General features: G+C 48.3%; 1 protein-coding gene across 1 annotated transcript in view; it reads right to left on the minus strand.

The window, feature by feature from the left end:
* The window catches only part of DDX31 (DEAD-box helicase 31), a 76,839-nt gene that overhangs the window by 45,880 nt on the left and 13,535 nt on the right, over window positions 1-17,424 (minus strand). Inside the window, exons 9-14 of the mRNA XM_054997922.1 lie at window positions 16,181-16,245; window positions 14,340-14,459; window positions 14,063-14,169; window positions 11,298-11,539; window positions 10,391-10,567; window positions 6,577-6,636 (exon numbers count right to left, since the gene is read on the minus strand). Of these exons, the coding sequence (XP_054853897.1) occupies window positions 6,577-6,636; window positions 10,391-10,567; window positions 11,298-11,539; window positions 14,063-14,169; window positions 14,340-14,459; window positions 16,181-16,245 (771 nt within the window). The remainder of the gene's footprint in view (window positions 1-6,576; window positions 6,637-10,390; window positions 10,568-11,297; window positions 11,540-14,062; window positions 14,170-14,339; window positions 14,460-16,180; window positions 16,246-17,424) is intronic.

Consider the following 17,424-nt stretch of genomic DNA (forward strand, 5'->3'; position numbering starts at 1 on the left):
TTTGTGGTGCACGTGAATGCTAGTGATGTTGCGATGGGGGTGGGGGGAATTTTTGCAGGAAGATGAAGAGGGGAAATTGAACCCCTGTGCTTATGTGTCTAAACAATTTTCCAAAGCGGAATGCCACTGGGCAGTCTGGGACAAAGAGGCGTCAGCAGTCAAGTTAGCTTTGTGTACCTGGAGACATTGGCTGAAGGGGGCTAAGGAACTATTTGAAGTATGGACTGATCACAAAAATTTGGAAGTGTTACGCACCCCTCGCAAATTGGGTGCCAAGCAATTGCCGTGGGTGGAGTTTTTCTCCCGATTCAATTTTGTGCTTAAAAACCTTTCTGGCAAATCGAACTTCTTGCCGGATGCCCTCTCATGCCTCCCCCGACAAGACAGTCAGAAAGAGGAGGTGGCGGACACTATGTTCTCACCCGCCCAATTGGGAGGGGCTGTGGTTACTAGGCAACAAGCAAAGTCCAGAGTGATGTAGCCTGACCTCACCGGGTGGGAGGGAAAAGTGAAAGCTGAAAAGGAGGGGGAGGAGACGCCCAGGGACGAGCTGGAGGAAGGCGAACATGGAGGCTGGTACAGACAAGGGAAATTGTACATCCTGGCCAGCCTAAGAGGGGAGGGGTTAAAGAATTGTCACAATGCTAAACTGGCTGGACATTTTGGATACTTAAAAACGTTGCACCTGGTGCAAAGGCAGTTTTGGTGGCCAAAAACGAGGTGGGATGTGTCGCCGTATGTTTCTACTTGCCAAGTGTGCCTGATGGGGAAGAAAAGGGAGGGGGGAACCTCCCAGACTGTTGCAGCCCCTTGAAACTCCGTCTCGGCCGTGGGCTACCGTGTCCATGGATTTTATTACTGACCTCCCTCCCTCCAAGGGGAAAACTGTGATTTTAGTGGTGGAGGATTTGTTTTCAAAACAAGCACACTTCACACCATGTTCTAAACTACCTGTGGCTAAAAAGCTGACTGCCTTGTTCATGCAACGTGGTGTGTTTACATTCTTTTCCTGATAAGGTAATGTCGGATCGAGGATCACAGTTCGTGGCCAGATTTTGGAAGGAACTGATGCAGGTGGCTTGTATAGAACAAGGATTAAGTGGGGGTATCGAGACTGATGGAAAAACCGAAAGGGTTAATCAGGTATTGGTGTTAAATTAATTATCAGCAGAATGATTGGGCAGATTTTTTGGTTTTTGCAGAATATTGCTACAATAACAGCGTCCATAGCTCCACTGGAGCATCCCCCTTTAAAATCGCCCAGGGGTCTGAAGGCAAAGCAATGCCCTTTGTAAGCAACACGTCCCCAAACAAGGGAGGGGGGGACTTAACAGATTGGTGGACTAAATTAACGGGCCAGTGGGCTGTGATAAAACAAACGTTGGACAAAGCCAAAGAAGATTACAAAAAGCAAGGGGGAGGAGAAACTGACCTATAATTGATCCTGCTTTACCTCCTTTAGGCATTCCAGTCAGTTCCTTTGTTACAGCATCTTGATACTGGTATTTACTCTAATAAACATTTTTAACTCTTACACTGGAGTGATGCAGTAAAGTGTTTGTGAGAAGTACCTGGCAAGACCTGACACTCCTGTGATTTCGATGCAATGGCCCTTTTGATACAACCCAAGATTGAGTTTGCCTTTTTTGCCACTGCATCACACTGACTGCTCATATTTAGTTTACAGTCCTCTCTTATCCCAAGATCCAGCACCAGGCAGCCAAATATCTCAGAGAAGCAAGGACATCAACTTATTCAAGTCTTTCCTGTTTTATTCTAATGACAAAATTTGGAATCCATGGCTTCTGAACCTGAGCTTCTGCAACTCTTAACACACCTCTGTTTGAAAATATCTACTTTCAACCTGTGCTGGAAAAAAAATGCCTCCACCACATACGATTAACAATAGCCTAGAGAAGAAATTTCATTTTTGCATGCTAACTATAATAACCAATCTAGTCCAATTTAACCAGTCTTTGCTCCAGTTCTGCTTTCCTTTCGTGGTGCCAAAAAAAGGGATTTAAATTGGATTGGAAAGATCGCTTGAGCTTATTAGATGCTATTATGCCAAGATATTGGATTCAGTTTTAAAGAGCCGGCGAGTAAGAATGGAGATTTATTACACCCAGCAGCGATAGGCGGGAATTGCCGCCTGTTCCCAGTCCACTTGATGAAGCAGATACACTGCCAAAAGAGGTTATTAGTTTAAGCAGATCAATGCACAGCACCATGCAAAGCAGTAATGAGTATGCAAATGTACCATCGCTAGTTAGAGCACTTCACCACCAATTACAGCCAGCTGCCTCCCAGCACTCCACAGCACCCCTAACACAATCATGATCACACACACATACACACCCCATACTTTGTCGCCCCATTTCTGCCAGCGCAGTTACGTGTCTGCATATATTTATACAAATCCCAACAACACATTACCGGACTTTAAATCGCTGGGGTAAATATGGTAAATCAATAGTACAATTTCATTTACCTGAAGATCGTGGCATAATAATAATAATAATAATAATAATAATAATAATAATAATAATAATAATAGTGTTAGATCAGAATTTCAGGCAAATGGGAAAGTTATGGTGTTCTTCTTTCGATAGAGACACAAAGTGACACAGAGGCTGCAAACCAGAGTGAAGTCTTGAACTGGATATATAAGCAAATTGAGAAGAAGGTTCAGTTCTGCTGAACAGGAAATTGCAGCAAAAGACCAAGTTCCTAGCATGTATAATCAAGCCTGGCCAATCCAGGGGCTTTATGTCGCCTGCTGATGTTGCTTACTGCTATTCACTTCTGTGCCTGAAGAGTCTCCCAAAGAGGCCTTAAGTGCACAGTCCAAAGTAGTAGCTCGATCGAGGCCCAGGAATCCTTCCACCCCCAGCTCTCACTGGAGAAAAATAAAATGTAAAAATTACGATGTTGGGCCAACGGTGTGACATCACTTCCTGGGAAAACCTGGAGGTGATGTCAGTGACCAGTTTCCAGAGATGTTACGGCTATCTGTATTTGGGAATAAGGGGCCTGGTGGTGGCCACAGTGCTTGCTCTCTTTTGTGCTGAGCAAAGAAAGTCAAATCCACAAAGCCGGCTGTACCAAGACACCACGGCAACTACCGCTACAAAAAGTTCAGCAGGGCCTCAGCATTTTAGGGTATGGACTCGCCAGGGAGCCCGATGCCCAAGCGCTGGGGCCTAGCGTTGTGAGCTCCGGAGAGTGTCCTGAGGTTTTAGAGGCCCCTCCAGGAGCAGAAGGGGACGGCAGCGTGCAACACCAGTCCCTGCGACTGGCAGGCAGTAGGAAGCCTCTGGGTTGGCCAGGCCTGGTATAAACAGTTAGAGCCCTGCCTGATGAACACAGCAGGGCTTTCTGTCTGCAGCATTTCCGGCCTCAGTTTTCACCTTGGCTCTAGGTCTGGCTACCAGCTTCAGGGACCTTGTGTCGGAGAACCAGCTCTCCAAATCTGGATCTGGGGACAACCACCCTCATAGCCAGCCAAAGCACGCAGGTCCATCACTGTCCCAATTTAGGGAGAAAGACATTCAGTAAAGTTGTTTTTGAAAGGCACTCGGCGGCAAGGCCTTGAAAGCCTCGGTCCTGACAACTGGTAGTCTACATGAGGCCTGAAAGTACAGATGGAAGGCAGCTCGTTCAGGTGCCAGGCTGTCAGCTGGATTAAAATGACTCATTTATTTACCAAAAGAAGCGCACAAAGTGCTTTAGCAAAACAGGGGGAGAGAGAAAGGTGGAGAGGGCCAAGTGGAGGTAGGAGCTCTCGCGCCTTCCCGGCCTGCCAAGAGTCATTACAGCTGAGTGTGGAAAGCCATCAGCGGGGAAGAGACCCCCGTCGGCCGGGTGACAGATTGGAGGGCGTAATCAGAGGAGAAAGGGGGGCAGCGCAGAAAGCTGTCAGAGGGCGAAAGCGTTTGGCCGCACCCGCCAGAAAACTGGCAAGACGAGTTAGTGTGATGGAGTTAACAGGCAAACAAATTTCCAAAACGATCTTCCCTTGCTGAACTTGATTCCAAAAGGGCACCTCTTTGAGAAAACCAAGCAAAAACTTTGCTGAAGGAGAAAGGCATTTACAGGAGCGTAGTTAGATAGATACACTGCTATTACTACCCCCTTGGTTTTCGAGGGCTTCTGTTGATTTAAGAGTTCAAATACAGATACAGAACCAGTCAGGAAAATGCCAAAAGCAGGCCTCTTCACAACGACGGAAATGTCAGACGTGAACTCTTGAAAAGGTTAGAACAGGGGGCCACGGCACTCTTCTCAGAAGAATGCCCGAGACAAAACACACACACACGCACACCCCTTCCTATATGGTTAAAAACAGTAAACCACTAATGCACTTTCCTAGTTCTCCCATACCTGCCACCTTGTTTCAGGGCAGAGTTGGCCCAGCTTGCCTCCAACTCCGTGGCCATCACAAAAACATAGATTTGGGGCCACTTTCTGACTATTTCCCATCATCTTTGTGAAACATGAGTAAGAAAACAAGGTCAGGCCCTCTGCTAATGGATGCCATTTAAACGTCAAAATAGTTCAAAGAAACTGTAACCCTTTTCCCAGGAGACGTTCACAAAACCATGAAGTTCTAGCCCAAACAACCACAGCATGAAGAAAAGCGGCGCGATCACTTTCAAAGGCAGGGCTGGATTGGAAATGAAAAAGGCTCAGGAGAAAGCTGGCCAGCAGGCACTGTGGACAGATGGCCACCTATCGCCTCCCAGTGGGCCACTGCCAGTGGGGTCTGAGCGGCTGTAGGGGCTCCTCAGCTTGGATTTAGCTCTTAGGGGCAAATAAGGCAGCGATGGCCAAGGCAAGCCTACCATCTCTGCCACTGGCCACTAGGCTGCCCGCAGTTCTCCAGGGCTGTGACCCATCGGGAGGTTTAGCGGTCACTTCAATGGCCAGTCCACCCCTGTCAGGAGGTAATCTGACAGGCCTACTAGGAACAGCCAACAATAGTGAGAGAAAATGGAGAGAAAGATCCAGAGGAGTTAGCCGTGTTAGTCTGTAGTAGCAAAATAGTAGAGTCCAGTAGCACCTTTAAGACTAACCAACTTTATTGTAGCATAAGCTTTTGAGAGCCACAGCTCTCTTCATCAGATGCATCTGACGAAGAAAGTTGTAGTTCTCGAAAGCTTATGCTACAATAAAGTTGGCTAGTCTTAAAGGTGCTACTGGACTCTTTACAATGGAGAGAAAGGAAGGCTATTTCCTGGGGTCACCCAATGGCATGGACTGGCAGTAGTTCCACAGCAGATAAAGGAAGTAATTCTTTACAAAACACAGCAATTAGTTTAGGAATTCACCGTCAGAAGGTGTGGCAATGACCATCAGTGATTTGGAAAAAGGGTTCGACAAGCTCATGAAAGATAGGTCCGTCAATAGCTACTAGTTCTGACAGTTGAAGGAACCACCATGTTCAGAGGCAGTGTACCTTAGAAATACCAACACTGGGGCTGCTGACAACCAACTGCTTTAGGTCCTACTTGCAAGCTTCCTTGAGACATCCAGCTAGAAGCATGCTGGGTTTTATGGACTTATGATCTGATGCTGAAAGGCAACGCTCAGTTATATATACACAGGGCTTTTTTGTGGGGTACTTGCTGGCACAGAGCTTTTGGGGGGGCTCTCCCAAGTCCAGAGGAAGGAATTGGCAAACATCAGTGCGACCTTATATATGAATACTGGCACCTTTAACAAAACAATACACACAGAGACACGTACCAACCTTGCAATTTTCCAATAAAAAGAAACTCACCAAAGAGGTTGGAAGGCAAGCAAAGAAAACTGCACAGTGGCAGCCCAAGAACCACCAAAGGCAGCCAGAGCTCCTCAGCCCTAACAACTCCCGGTGGCTGTAATTTACACATTTGCAGTAGGCAGCCATCACCAAGATGCACCTCTTTCCCAGGCCAACAGCTGGCACAATTAGAGAGCAAATTGTGTACTGATGCAGCAGCCTGAAGAGCTGGGAGGTCAGAAACCAAAAGGCAAACAGAGGAAGCCAAGAACCATCAGCAAGGAGCGATGGCTCCCTACCTGCCCTTGAAAGGAGCTTGAAGAGCAAATGGTGGCAGACAACAGGGAAAGATCTTTTGTAGCAAGACAGGTTGCTGGGCTTGGCTCTTGGTTTTCTAAAGGTAATCATGAGGACTAGCCACCCCACAAGGCAGCCACAGGATTTAGAAATTTGCAGGGTATGCTGCCCTCCCCTCAGCTCCTACTCAGAATCAATTCTACTCATCACCCTGCCCAGGGCTTTTTTTTCTGGGAAAAGTGGTGGTGGAACTCAGTGGGTTGCCCTCAGAGAAAATGGTCACATGGCTGGTGGCCCCGCCCCCTGATCTCAGACAGAGGGGAGTTTAGATTGCCCTCCGTGCCGCTGAGCAATCTAAACTCCCCTCTGTCTGGAGATCAGGGGGCGGGGCCACCAGCCATGTGACCATTTTCAAGAGGTTCTGGAACTCCGTTCCCCCGCGTTCCCCCTGAAAAAAAGCCCTGACCCTGCCAAACATCAGGACAAATTGGATTTGTTTATGTGTGAAAACTTACAGTGCAGAGTAAAACACCAGTCTTTGATTGCAAGAAATCCTGGAAGATTGTTGTCCTCTCCTAAGGGGGAAGGGGAGAAAAACAGAAGTCACTGGAGCTCGCAAATAAAATTAACCCATGCATGAAAAATTGTAAAGATTACTGAGGATTTTTATTGTGTGCATGAAATCTTTAGAGTCTATCAATACGTACAGGCTAAGAAAGAGAACATGATGGAAACTTAAAAAGTAGTGGATTGGTGCTCCAGCCTTTAATTATTCTGAAGTTCCTTGGGGCAGGGACCTATCTTTTACTTACTCTACTTCATGGAGTGCTATGAATCCCGAGGGCACCATACAAATAAATACAATAATTAAAACTAGGTTTCTATTTGTTTTTTTAAAAAAATTACATTTCTTGCTGAGTCTCAAGGCAGGTTTCACAGCGTAGGTCAACATGCTGAATGGCTGGAACATTCCATAAACAATACAATAGGATAAGGAGGGTGTAATTCACATATTTATTTATTGTGGCTTTTGGGGATCAGCAATCGGGCATGAAAGAGAAAACATAAAACTATGGCACCCCTCCGAACAAGGACTGGTAGCTTATGACTAAATGGGCTCCAGCCCTTCGAAGTGCATGCCACAATCAGGTGGCCCTTAAAATACCACACCTGCGGCTGTTTTTGCGGCAATCCCTTACCTGGGCTACCTCTCTGGAATTGGTGGCTTTGGTTGATTGAAAAGCAAGTTTTTCAATATCCCTTCCTTTCCTCGTGTTTGCTAATACACATGTATATTCCAATTAAATGCCCATACAATGGGCGTTTAAAAGACAGAGGAGGGTAAACCTTTGGAGGCAGTGGCCTGTTTTTGTCTACGTTACTTTGTAAAACAGCAATTTTTTATTGTAACACCTAAAAAATATTAAACGGGCAGCCAGCATCGGTCTGCCCCAGCCTCACGGCAGAGCTGATCTTCCCACTGTCTTGAGCAGGCCAGATCCTCCCCCAGCCAGAATCAAAGAGGAAAGAAGAGCTCCCCCTCGACAGCCGCCATGCCCAGCAGTACCATATGGGAGCCGCAATTTAGCTCCATTAATGCCCTTAATTTGAAGACATCGAGTGCTAATTACACACTGGGTACTAAAAGGCAAAACCCTCCCCGTGGTGCCAGCTTCCGAGTGGTGTTGCAGTTGCCTGAACAGCTGGCCAGGTTTGCGTGGGGCCAGGCCCGCCCTGCTTTGCCCCTTGTGGGTGGAAGAGAGGCCAGGACACAAGGGCAGGCACGGCACATGTTCTGGGGCTTGCCAGGGCAGTGACGGCCAGGAACGAACAGCCGCTCCTTCACCTCTTGCTGTGGGAGAAGGGGCTGTTTTGGTTGCTGTCTGCGATGCCACAAGGAAACGCAGCCAGGCTTCACCAAGGTCGGGAAGACTCTTGTGGAAGAGTTACCAAGCCACCCGTCCAATCCCCTCTTCCTTTCCTTTTCTAGAGCCGTCAACCATTTCAGTTAATTCCAGAGTGCTGTAGGCAGATTAAGATCTGGGGGACCTAGGTTCGAATCGTCACTCTGCCATGGAAGCTTACTGCGTGACCTTGGGCCAGTCACACACACTCAGCCAGACCTACTTCGCAGGAGTGTTGTGAGGGTAAAATGGGGAACAGGAGAACCAGGTCAGCTGTTCTGGGTGCCCACTGGGGAGAAGGGTGGGATATAATTAAAGTAAGTCAATAAATAGATAATGAAATTCCCACCCAAGCTGCAGCCAAGCAGAAGTAAAGACCGACTGCAGTCCACACTGGCACCTGGCCCACAATGCTCCAATGATGTCATCTTCAAAGCTAGCCAGAGATGCTGCGGTACCTGCACATGGTCTATTACGTACAGTGCGCATCTACGCAGATGCACTTACATGCATCTAAGGGCACTGACGTCAATGGTTTAGAAGGATGAAGCTCCGTTTACGACCAATCTGTCAGTCCATTTCTGGAGCCCATCAGCGTATCAGCTAAAATGCCCTCCCATGGCTCATGAAGGCAACTTCCCAAGTTGGCTGCTTCCATCCTCCCAGCATACGACGAGGGGCATTTCTTGGCCACTCGTGAAGACAAGACGGGGGCAAGTGACAGTTAATGGGCCTAAGAGGAGAGGGCAAAAGCAGCAGCCCTTTTTATCTGCCTGTCTTTCCCCCTTCCTCTCTTGAAATTTAGACCGAGAGCTCCTTGGGGCAAAGACCCCTCTGTAAAGCATCATGCACCTTGATGGTGCAATGAAAACAATAACTAATAAATGTGGTTATGATAAATAATATAATACATATGCAACAGAATAAGCTCTTTTAACGAGCACTTGGGAGGCTGCTTTCTCACCACACTCTATTAATCTGCATTTGCATTCTGATCTAATGAACGCAGAGTGGGTTTGCAGGCACAATTTGCATCTGATGAAATTAGCTCCTGACCTCAGAAGGCTTTTGCTTTAGAAATAATACGAAGTCTCCAAAGTGGCACCAGTCCTGAATTTTTGGTCATTCCTCCCCCCACCCCCATATACAGGTTGCCAAGGCAATCTGTCCATTATGCAGAATCAGAAGGCAGACTGAGGCAGTAGAATTACAAACCAGACCTACTTCAGACTTGCCTTTCGTTTTTTTGATGTTCTCCCACACAGCAAATTCCTCAAACACGAAGAGTGATGCTGGTTTTCTCTATGCAAAGAAACTCTTTCAAAAATACAATCCCCTCCATGGCAATCAGAAGTGGTACACAGCCCAAAGTCTACCAACTTCGTCCTGCAGATGACCTCTGGAGGTATGCACATTTTGCTACCAGCATGGGCTGGTAGCCTCCTAATGGGTCACTCCCATAGGGCTGACAGAGTCATGTAAGAAGCTTTGGGCTCTGGAAGAGGAGTCTCCAGGATGGCTCCCCATCAACTGGCTCGAAACTGGGGTAATGTTTCTAAGCAGGTGTGTGTGTCAAGCTATAGCTTTGGTTCCCAGCAGCGCTGCAGTGGATGCCGTCCGTGCTGGAGCAGCTGCAAGGCTGAGACTAGAGGTGGGCACAAACCGAGAAAAAACGAGCTGTGTGTGTTCGTGGTTTGTCCCGTTTCATGAACCAGGAACCACGAGCTTTCACAAACTTGCCCCAGTTCGCGAACCAGTTTGCAGTTCGTGGGGTTCTGTGCTACAAAGCGGCACGGAAAGGGGCATTTCACCCCCTCCAGCTTTGATCAGCTGCTTGTCAGGAAGATCTCTGACAAACAGCTGATCTGGGGGTTTAACTGTCCTTTTTTGAGCTGCTTGGCTTGGATCAGCTGCTTGTTGGGGAGCTCCCCGACAGACAGCTGATCTGGGGGTTAAATGCCCCTTTCTGTGCTGCTTGGCAGCAGCAGAGAAAGGGGCATTTCACCCCCCACTGGCTTGGATCAGCTGCTTGTTGGGGAGATCCCCGACAAGCAGCTGGTTGGAGCTTCACAGAGGCAGGGAAAGGGGTATTGGGCTTTTACATGAATCAAATGAACTGGCAGACCAGTTTGTGGAAGTTCGTGGACAATGTACTTCCACGAACCGCTGGTTCGCGAAGCACGAACCAGCCCAGTTCCTGACGAACTTTAGTTCGTCTTGCAGTTCGTGCCCATCTCTAGCTGAGACTCCTGAACTGTTTGGGGATAAGACTAGGTGTTAATCTAGCTCAGAATATGTAGTGGAGGAAAAGCCTGGAGCACCAACCAGGATCTTTGAAAGCATGTCCCGAAAGCAGGAGGAGAAAAGGAAAAGGTTTTTTTCACTTCAACTTTTTCAGTCAATTAATTTTTATCACACGGCTCACCTCCTGCTTCATGTCACCATGTAGACGCTGGAACACCAAGGGCAGAGGGGGCAGGAGAGAAGGCTCCAGACCTCCAGTCTCCAGCCCCTCAGCCAGGACTGTCTGGAAAAGTGTGTGATGAAACTCCACCTGCTCACAGCTGGAGAAAAAGATCATCATCTTGTTGCATTTTTCAAACTGTGGGGATAATAAACACACACACACAAGATCAAGGCTGTGTGGATACTGCACCAAAAAGAAACAAAACTGCACAGAACGTGGCACATGGCATATTATTCAGCTTGTCCATTTTCAGGTTTTTTAAAAGGGGAGAGCAGGAAGCAGTATCAGCTGCAATGCTTGGCTTGCCTATGAAAGCTCATGGGACAGACAAGGCTAGCCTTTCAGTTCCAGTTGCTTTCTAGTTCTGCACAGGGCTTTTTTTCTGAGGAAAGAGGTGGTGGATCTCAGTGGGTTGCCCTCGGGGAAAATGGTCACATGGCTGGTGGCCCTGCCCCCTGATCTCCAGACAGAGGGGAGTTGAGATTGCCCTCCGCGCCGCTCAGTGGCGCAGAGGGCAATCTCAACTCCCCTCTGTCTTGAGATCAGGGGGCGGAGCCACCAGCCATGTGACCATTTCCAAGAGGTTCCGGAACTCCGTTCCCCCGCGTTCCAGCTGAAAAAAAGCCCTGGTTCTGCATAAGATGCTCATTCAAAGCCTTCCACAACTCGCTGAACATAACCACTTTGGGATAGAAGGGATTTCATTCCAACTTAGTCAAATCATTACAAGGAGGTTTTGGCTCCTAGGAAAAGGGGTAAAGTCACCCCTCCCGCACATGTATTTGTGGAACCTGCAATTTGCCCTGCCCCAAAAACACATCGGGAGAGAGGAAGGACCTGCCAGACACCTAGCAAAGACCCTCACCTTGCACTTCCCAAGGATGAAAGCAGCCAGCGTCACAAGCCGCAGCTTGCTCGGAACCACCGTGATATTCTGCTGCAGTTTTTCTGGCACAGCAAAAGTGTCGCGTTCCGCACTTGCTGGAAGAGCTCTATCAGCCTGACTCAGGCACGCTCTTGCCTTGGGGCTGCTTGAGCCCCCAACTTCTTCCACAACAGAAATGCAGACTGGATCGTGCAAACTGATATCGGCTAATCTTGCCACTCCTGTCAGAAACACAAAAACAAAATTTCACAGGCACGCTGTATGCAGAACTCCATCCCCTTTGCAAGACAATCAGAAACAAAGAGTTCTAGCTGGAAAGGCCTTTGCCATGGAGCCCAAGGAAAATGGAGACCAAAAAAAGAGGGGTGGATTCTCTCATTTTATCTTCATACCCCACCTGTTAGGTGGGCTAGGTTGAAAGACGGAGACCAGTTGAGCAAGCTTCATGTTCTAGCAGGGATTTGAACCCAGTTCTCCCCGAACCATAGCGGCTTTGAACTGAGGTCAGTTTCCATCCACTTAAGTGTTCTGGCTCCTTCCATCACTTTTTTGTTAATGTCTAAGAGAGTGATGTACCATAACTTTGGTTCTCCATCCAATTTCGATGCAATTTTTGGGGAGCACAACATTCACCAAAGGGATCGTCCCTGCTCAATTTCAGAGATGGGAGGAAGGGTCCCAGAGTTACATAGGGAGTAAAAGTTGTCACAGGACAGAGTTGGTGGTGGATGTCTGGCACCCTTAGAAGGAAGGCAGAATGACAGGGGCAGGCAGACCTTTTGCCTACACCTCCGGGAAAGCAGGCAGCAGGGAAGGGCAGGCACAGCTGGCATTTGGGAGCTCTCTGGACAGCTCCTGCCCCAGAGGCAGGCACAACTGCCTGTCTCTTTGGTACACAAGGTGTTACATAAATGCTTGGCAGAAATCCCTTAAATAAATGAGCATTCAGTTAATGTAACATAGAGACAGAGAGTCGATCAGTTAGTAACAGCATGATACAAATTCACGATTTATGCATCTTGAAATCACACAAATGATGCAAACTCATCATGGCAAGGCAGCTGGACAACACAAGATGGACTTTAACTAATGAGCGAACACTCACATCGAGAGAATGAGTGAGCAATCCTAAACAGGTCTACTCAGTCTACCTAATGGGCTTACTCGTGGGAAAGTGTTTTTAAGAACGCACTGTGAGAATGTTGGGAAAACATACACAAGATATAGCTAAGCACCAGAGAACATTGGGAAATGCTCCGAGGGAACAGAACAGGGGAAAAGAAGTGTGTGTGGGGGCATACAAGGAATCAAGAAAGCCCACCCCAAGCCACTGGGCCAGCAGGATGATTGATGGGAGTACTAACCAAAAGAATTCCCTTTCATCACAAGACCTGTTTGAAAGGGCTGATTGGAGGAAACCAATGAACGTGTTATGCAAACAACAGAGATGAATGGGCCTTTTGGGTTCACTAGTTTTAAAACTACTGCCCACTCCTGGGGGGTTTCAGGTGGGTAACATGTTGGTCTGTAGTAGAAGAGCAAAACCCGAGTCCAGTAGCACCTAAAGGCCAGCAAGATATCCATGGCCTATGCTTTCAAGAGTCAAAGCTGATGACGTATCTGAGGACAGGAGCTCTCACTCTCAAAAGCTTAAACCCTGGAAATCTTGCTGGCCTTTAAGGTGCTACTGGACTCAAATCCTGCCATCTGCAGGGAGGGGGTGGGGGGGCTGCATTTCAGCTCTCCAGCTTACGTGGCTTCTTATTAACCTCCTTTCTGAAAAACTGGAATCATTTCGTGGCTAATAGAAGGCAGTGGATGCCTGGCAGAGATCATAATGGCACCAGTAAGCAGGGATCCCAAACCAAAATGCTGTGGATTGAATACACACACACCGGGCAGTGTCAGTTTCAAAGATTGTTCCCATGTTTTCAGCTCTTCCCTCACTCTCCCTCCTAAACTCTCATCCCACTCTAACTCCCCCCTTTTTCCTCCCTGGCTCCTTTCCCTCACCTTAGCAGATCCCCCCTCTCATACACCCGGACCCTCACCCTCCTTCCTTAAACACCCTCTTCCCTCATCATTGTTGGGCACCATTTTGGCTTGCTATAGCCAAACTAAAAATCCTGCCTAAAGTTCTTGTCTCCAAGGTGCCATCTGTACATGCGCAGTTGTTGTCGTCCCTTTTGGGAATTTAACCCCTTCCCCTTAATTTTTTCTAAGTTTTCAGATTTTTCTGCAAGTTTTTCAGCCAGATTTGCAGAAACTTCAATCCCAGTGCCCCATTGTGCAGATTTTTTAAAATCTGCGCATAGAGCCACCTCTGGGGATCAGATTTTTTTATAACGTTTAGCATGCACAGAAATTTCAAATGTTCTGAGCACTCCATACAGAATTATGCAGGCAATCTTTACAACAACTCTGTAAGGTAGGCCCATGATGTTGGAGATATGGGGATGAGGGCTCGTGAGTTCATGGGGTAGGTGAAACCTGAATGGCTGGCAGCTCACAGCCCCTGGCAGAGCTAGAGCCAAGCTCATCCCTCCCCCTGGGAAGGAGGGATACAAACCTTCACCCCCACATCCCTCCCACTTCTGGCTACTGCCTGCTCTCCTCTTCTGCAGCCATGGGGCAATGGATGTTCCCGGCAGAGTTCTTCCGGGATGGGACTGGGAAGGAAGCTCCTGGCAGAACCTCCCCAGCTGCCATGTCAGGGAAAAGCTGGCACCCAGCGTCTTGCTTACCATCTGTAAGTGTGGCCGACAGCAAAACGTTCTGCCGCTTCTCACTGTTTGTGTTTACAGCATTCAGGATCGCAGTGACAGCCTTCTCAAAACCCTGATCCAAGATCCTGCCAAAGCAAGAGGGTGAGATCCAACAGAGCACAAGGCAAGGAGACAGACAGCCAACCACATGCTCCATGGAAGCCGCCTCCACCATCAATGCGTTGTGTGCCAGAGGCATAGGGGAGAGAAGATGCTCCCCACAGTTGGCTCATCCCACCATCAAGGAAATCCTCACCTGTCAGCCTCATCCAGAATCAGCCACTGGACCTGGTGGAAATGAAGGCATTGGGTGGACTTGATGTGGTCCACCAGGCGACCAGGAGTGGCAATCAGAATATTTATTCCTTTGCGTAGTCTGTTTTTTAAAAAGAGAGAAAAAGAAAGCTTGCAAGTGGGATGGATGGGTGAATAGTTATGCAAGATACCAGTGGAAGCCTCCGGCCAACTGCTTCCCGCCCCCATATCCCTGCTTCAGACCGCAGCGTCTGAACGGTGCCCCACTCAGCTGCCATCTGAATTGCCACAGGAGTGTCGGCACCGGGCCCCCGTAGCTGATCTGGCTTTGCCGCACCAGAAAGCCTCAGCTTCTGAGCCTGGCCTTCAGTCTCAAGGCTCCTCTTGCTGGAAAGGGCCCCCCACCCCCACCCCACCCCCACCCCGTGCAGCTCCAGCTCCCTTCGGAGGCCTGCCTGCCTCTGGTCCCCAGTTGCTACTCATGGAAAGTCACCCGCCTCTGCCTGCGCAGGGACCACACGACACATGTCTGGACCCACTGGACTAATGGCCAACCCCGCAACCCCCGAGGATCCTGTAATCTAACCACTTGGGGCCAGGCCCCCACATGACCCCAAACAACAAAAAAGAGGCTCCTTTGGGAGAAAACACTAAATAGCCAAGACAATCACTCTCCCAAGAAATAGAAGTTAGAATCACAATCAATAACCATGAAGTGTTATATTAACAATTCACCAAAGTGCTAAAGCGCATACCGTGTAATAAATAGTTATAAATAGATCATACAATAAATATGCATCCGATAAATACAATCAATATAAGCTCAGTGCTTCTTAAAAGGTACATCAGCAGTCAATAGTACAATCTGTACAAGCTCATTATGGCACGAATTATTCTCTTTAGCAGGTTCTCTTTTGTAGGTTCAGTACAAAGAGTCCACCAGAGGATCCCTACAGGCACCAAGGTAGAGTGTGTGTGTGTGTGTGTATACACACACATACATATATATATATATATATATATATATATATATATATATATATATTTATAGTCACAAAATAACCAGAGTCTCTTTCTTTACAGATTGCCACCCAGCCTGTGGGATGCCGCCGGGGGCTGCTCTGCCCAACAGACTGCTAGTCCCACCAGTTTCGCATGCTGTGCTTTTTCAAGGGTTGCCATTATTGAATACAGTTGTGTAATTCTTCTGCTCATTGGATGTACCTGATTCCTTTGAATGACAGCTAGCACATGACCCCAACAAGCTGATCAATTGATTGAAAGAAAGCCAGTGCAGTGCAATGGTTCTACTCTGGCATGCTAACCAGTGTACCACACTGGCTCTTAATGCCTACACCACACTGGCTTTCCTATTTGGCTGTACGTAGCTTTCTAACCGCCCAACTTTACTTTGACTGCATCTTCACACCACGTTAAATTCCAGCAGCAAAAAGATAAAATAATCTCTTTCCCTTTCCTTCTGCAGACCCCTCAATGGTCTGCTCATAAACACAAATGCCTGCAAGAGATCTGGATGGAGTGGCAGATGGGGAGGCTGGGAGAGAAGCAACTTTACAGACCTCGACAGGGATCGTCTGCTAAGAAAGCTCATCAACATTTTAAAACTAGAGAGACGTGAACGCGCTCCCCGCTGCCCAAGCCTCCCGCTTGCTGTAAGATCCACGGCGGGGGGTGCTCACAGCCTGATCCCAAGTCACAAGCCTCTCTCCCCACTCCAAAAGGCACTCCGGGAGACAGTGACAGATGAAAGAGGCTGGAGGAGGGAGGCAGAGAGGCAGAGCTCAAGGAAAAAAGGCATTTTTTCTGAAGCTGCCATCCCACCTGGCCTTTTCCGATTTCTTCTTTTCTCCTCCCATCAGCACGCCAGGCACAATCCAGGTAAATGGCTAAATGGAGCAGGGAAGGAAAGGGGAGAAAGAATGAAACTTGGAAAAACCACCCGTTTAAAATGATAAACTGTGCTCTAATCTGGGGTGCCCTGGGGCTCCCCAATGAGCAAATGAATGCCTGCAGACAAGCTTCCCTGAAAGGCAGCTTGCCGCCATTACGGCTCTTTCCTGACACTGTGCCACTGCAGGGGAGCAGTGGATGAGTTGGTATGCGCTCCATACACTGCTAGGGCCAAGGGGCCTGGCCGGGGCACAGCCTGAATGGAGCATGCAGCTGAGGACGGGCCCCAGCATCCAGTACAAGACACCGGGATTCCTCAGCTGGCAAGAGCCCGTGGACAGGATTTCCCGGAAGTATGGGAAAGGCAGGCTCTCGTCAAATGACCAGGGAATGCAGCGGTTGGCGGATTTTCTGAATAGAGTCAGCAGCCACATTCCCTTCTCCCAGCATACCTCTGAATTGTCTGAACAGAGGCTACATGTGGACAACTTGCATTTTGCAGGGTGTTGGCCTATGCTGAGTGAGCCTAGGCGTGTTCAGGGTTTATGCACATCCGTTCGGTTCAGAAGATCAGTTACATGCAGCCAGCATGACGCTCAAGCCCACCCACCATGTTCACTGATCCTATGAATCAGACGAGTGACTTAAATCAATGCGAATTTACAACAGATTGTAACCCGCCCCCCCCGCCCAAAAAAACCCCCAAGACCAGAGGATCCATGAAGGGTTTCAAGTTCCTCTAGAAAGCATATCCTGCATTCAGACATCAAGTTCACCAATAACGGGCAAAACCCCACCCTGCCGTCAGGCTCGAGGACATGGCTCACTTAACGTGCTGTTTGAACGCAGCCTTGGTTTAGCAAGAGATGACATTCCACCTTCTTTCTAACTGCCGTTCTGTTTCCTGCAGTCCCTTAGGACAGCAGACAATTAGAGCAGCCAAGTGGACATCTAGCACTCACCTGATCACCTAGAGTGAGTAAAGACTTGCTTCCAGGCGACCTGTCACAAGACAGCATTCTACCCTTTCTACTCTGTGTAGTGATTTATGTGCAGGGCCCTCTCAGATCCTGGTTGTGCATTACCCTCATTGTGTAAAATGTGGCCACAGGCTTGGGTGAGGTTTTCCTGGTCTGGCATTTAAACTGCTGTCCTGCAACAGCCCTCAAGATCTC

The sequence above is a fragment of the Eublepharis macularius genome, chromosome 14 (assembly GCF_028583425.1).
Source record: "Eublepharis macularius isolate TG4126 chromosome 14, MPM_Emac_v1.0, whole genome shotgun sequence".
NCBI lineage: Eukaryota > Metazoa > Chordata > Lepidosauria > Squamata > Eublepharidae > Eublepharis > Eublepharis macularius.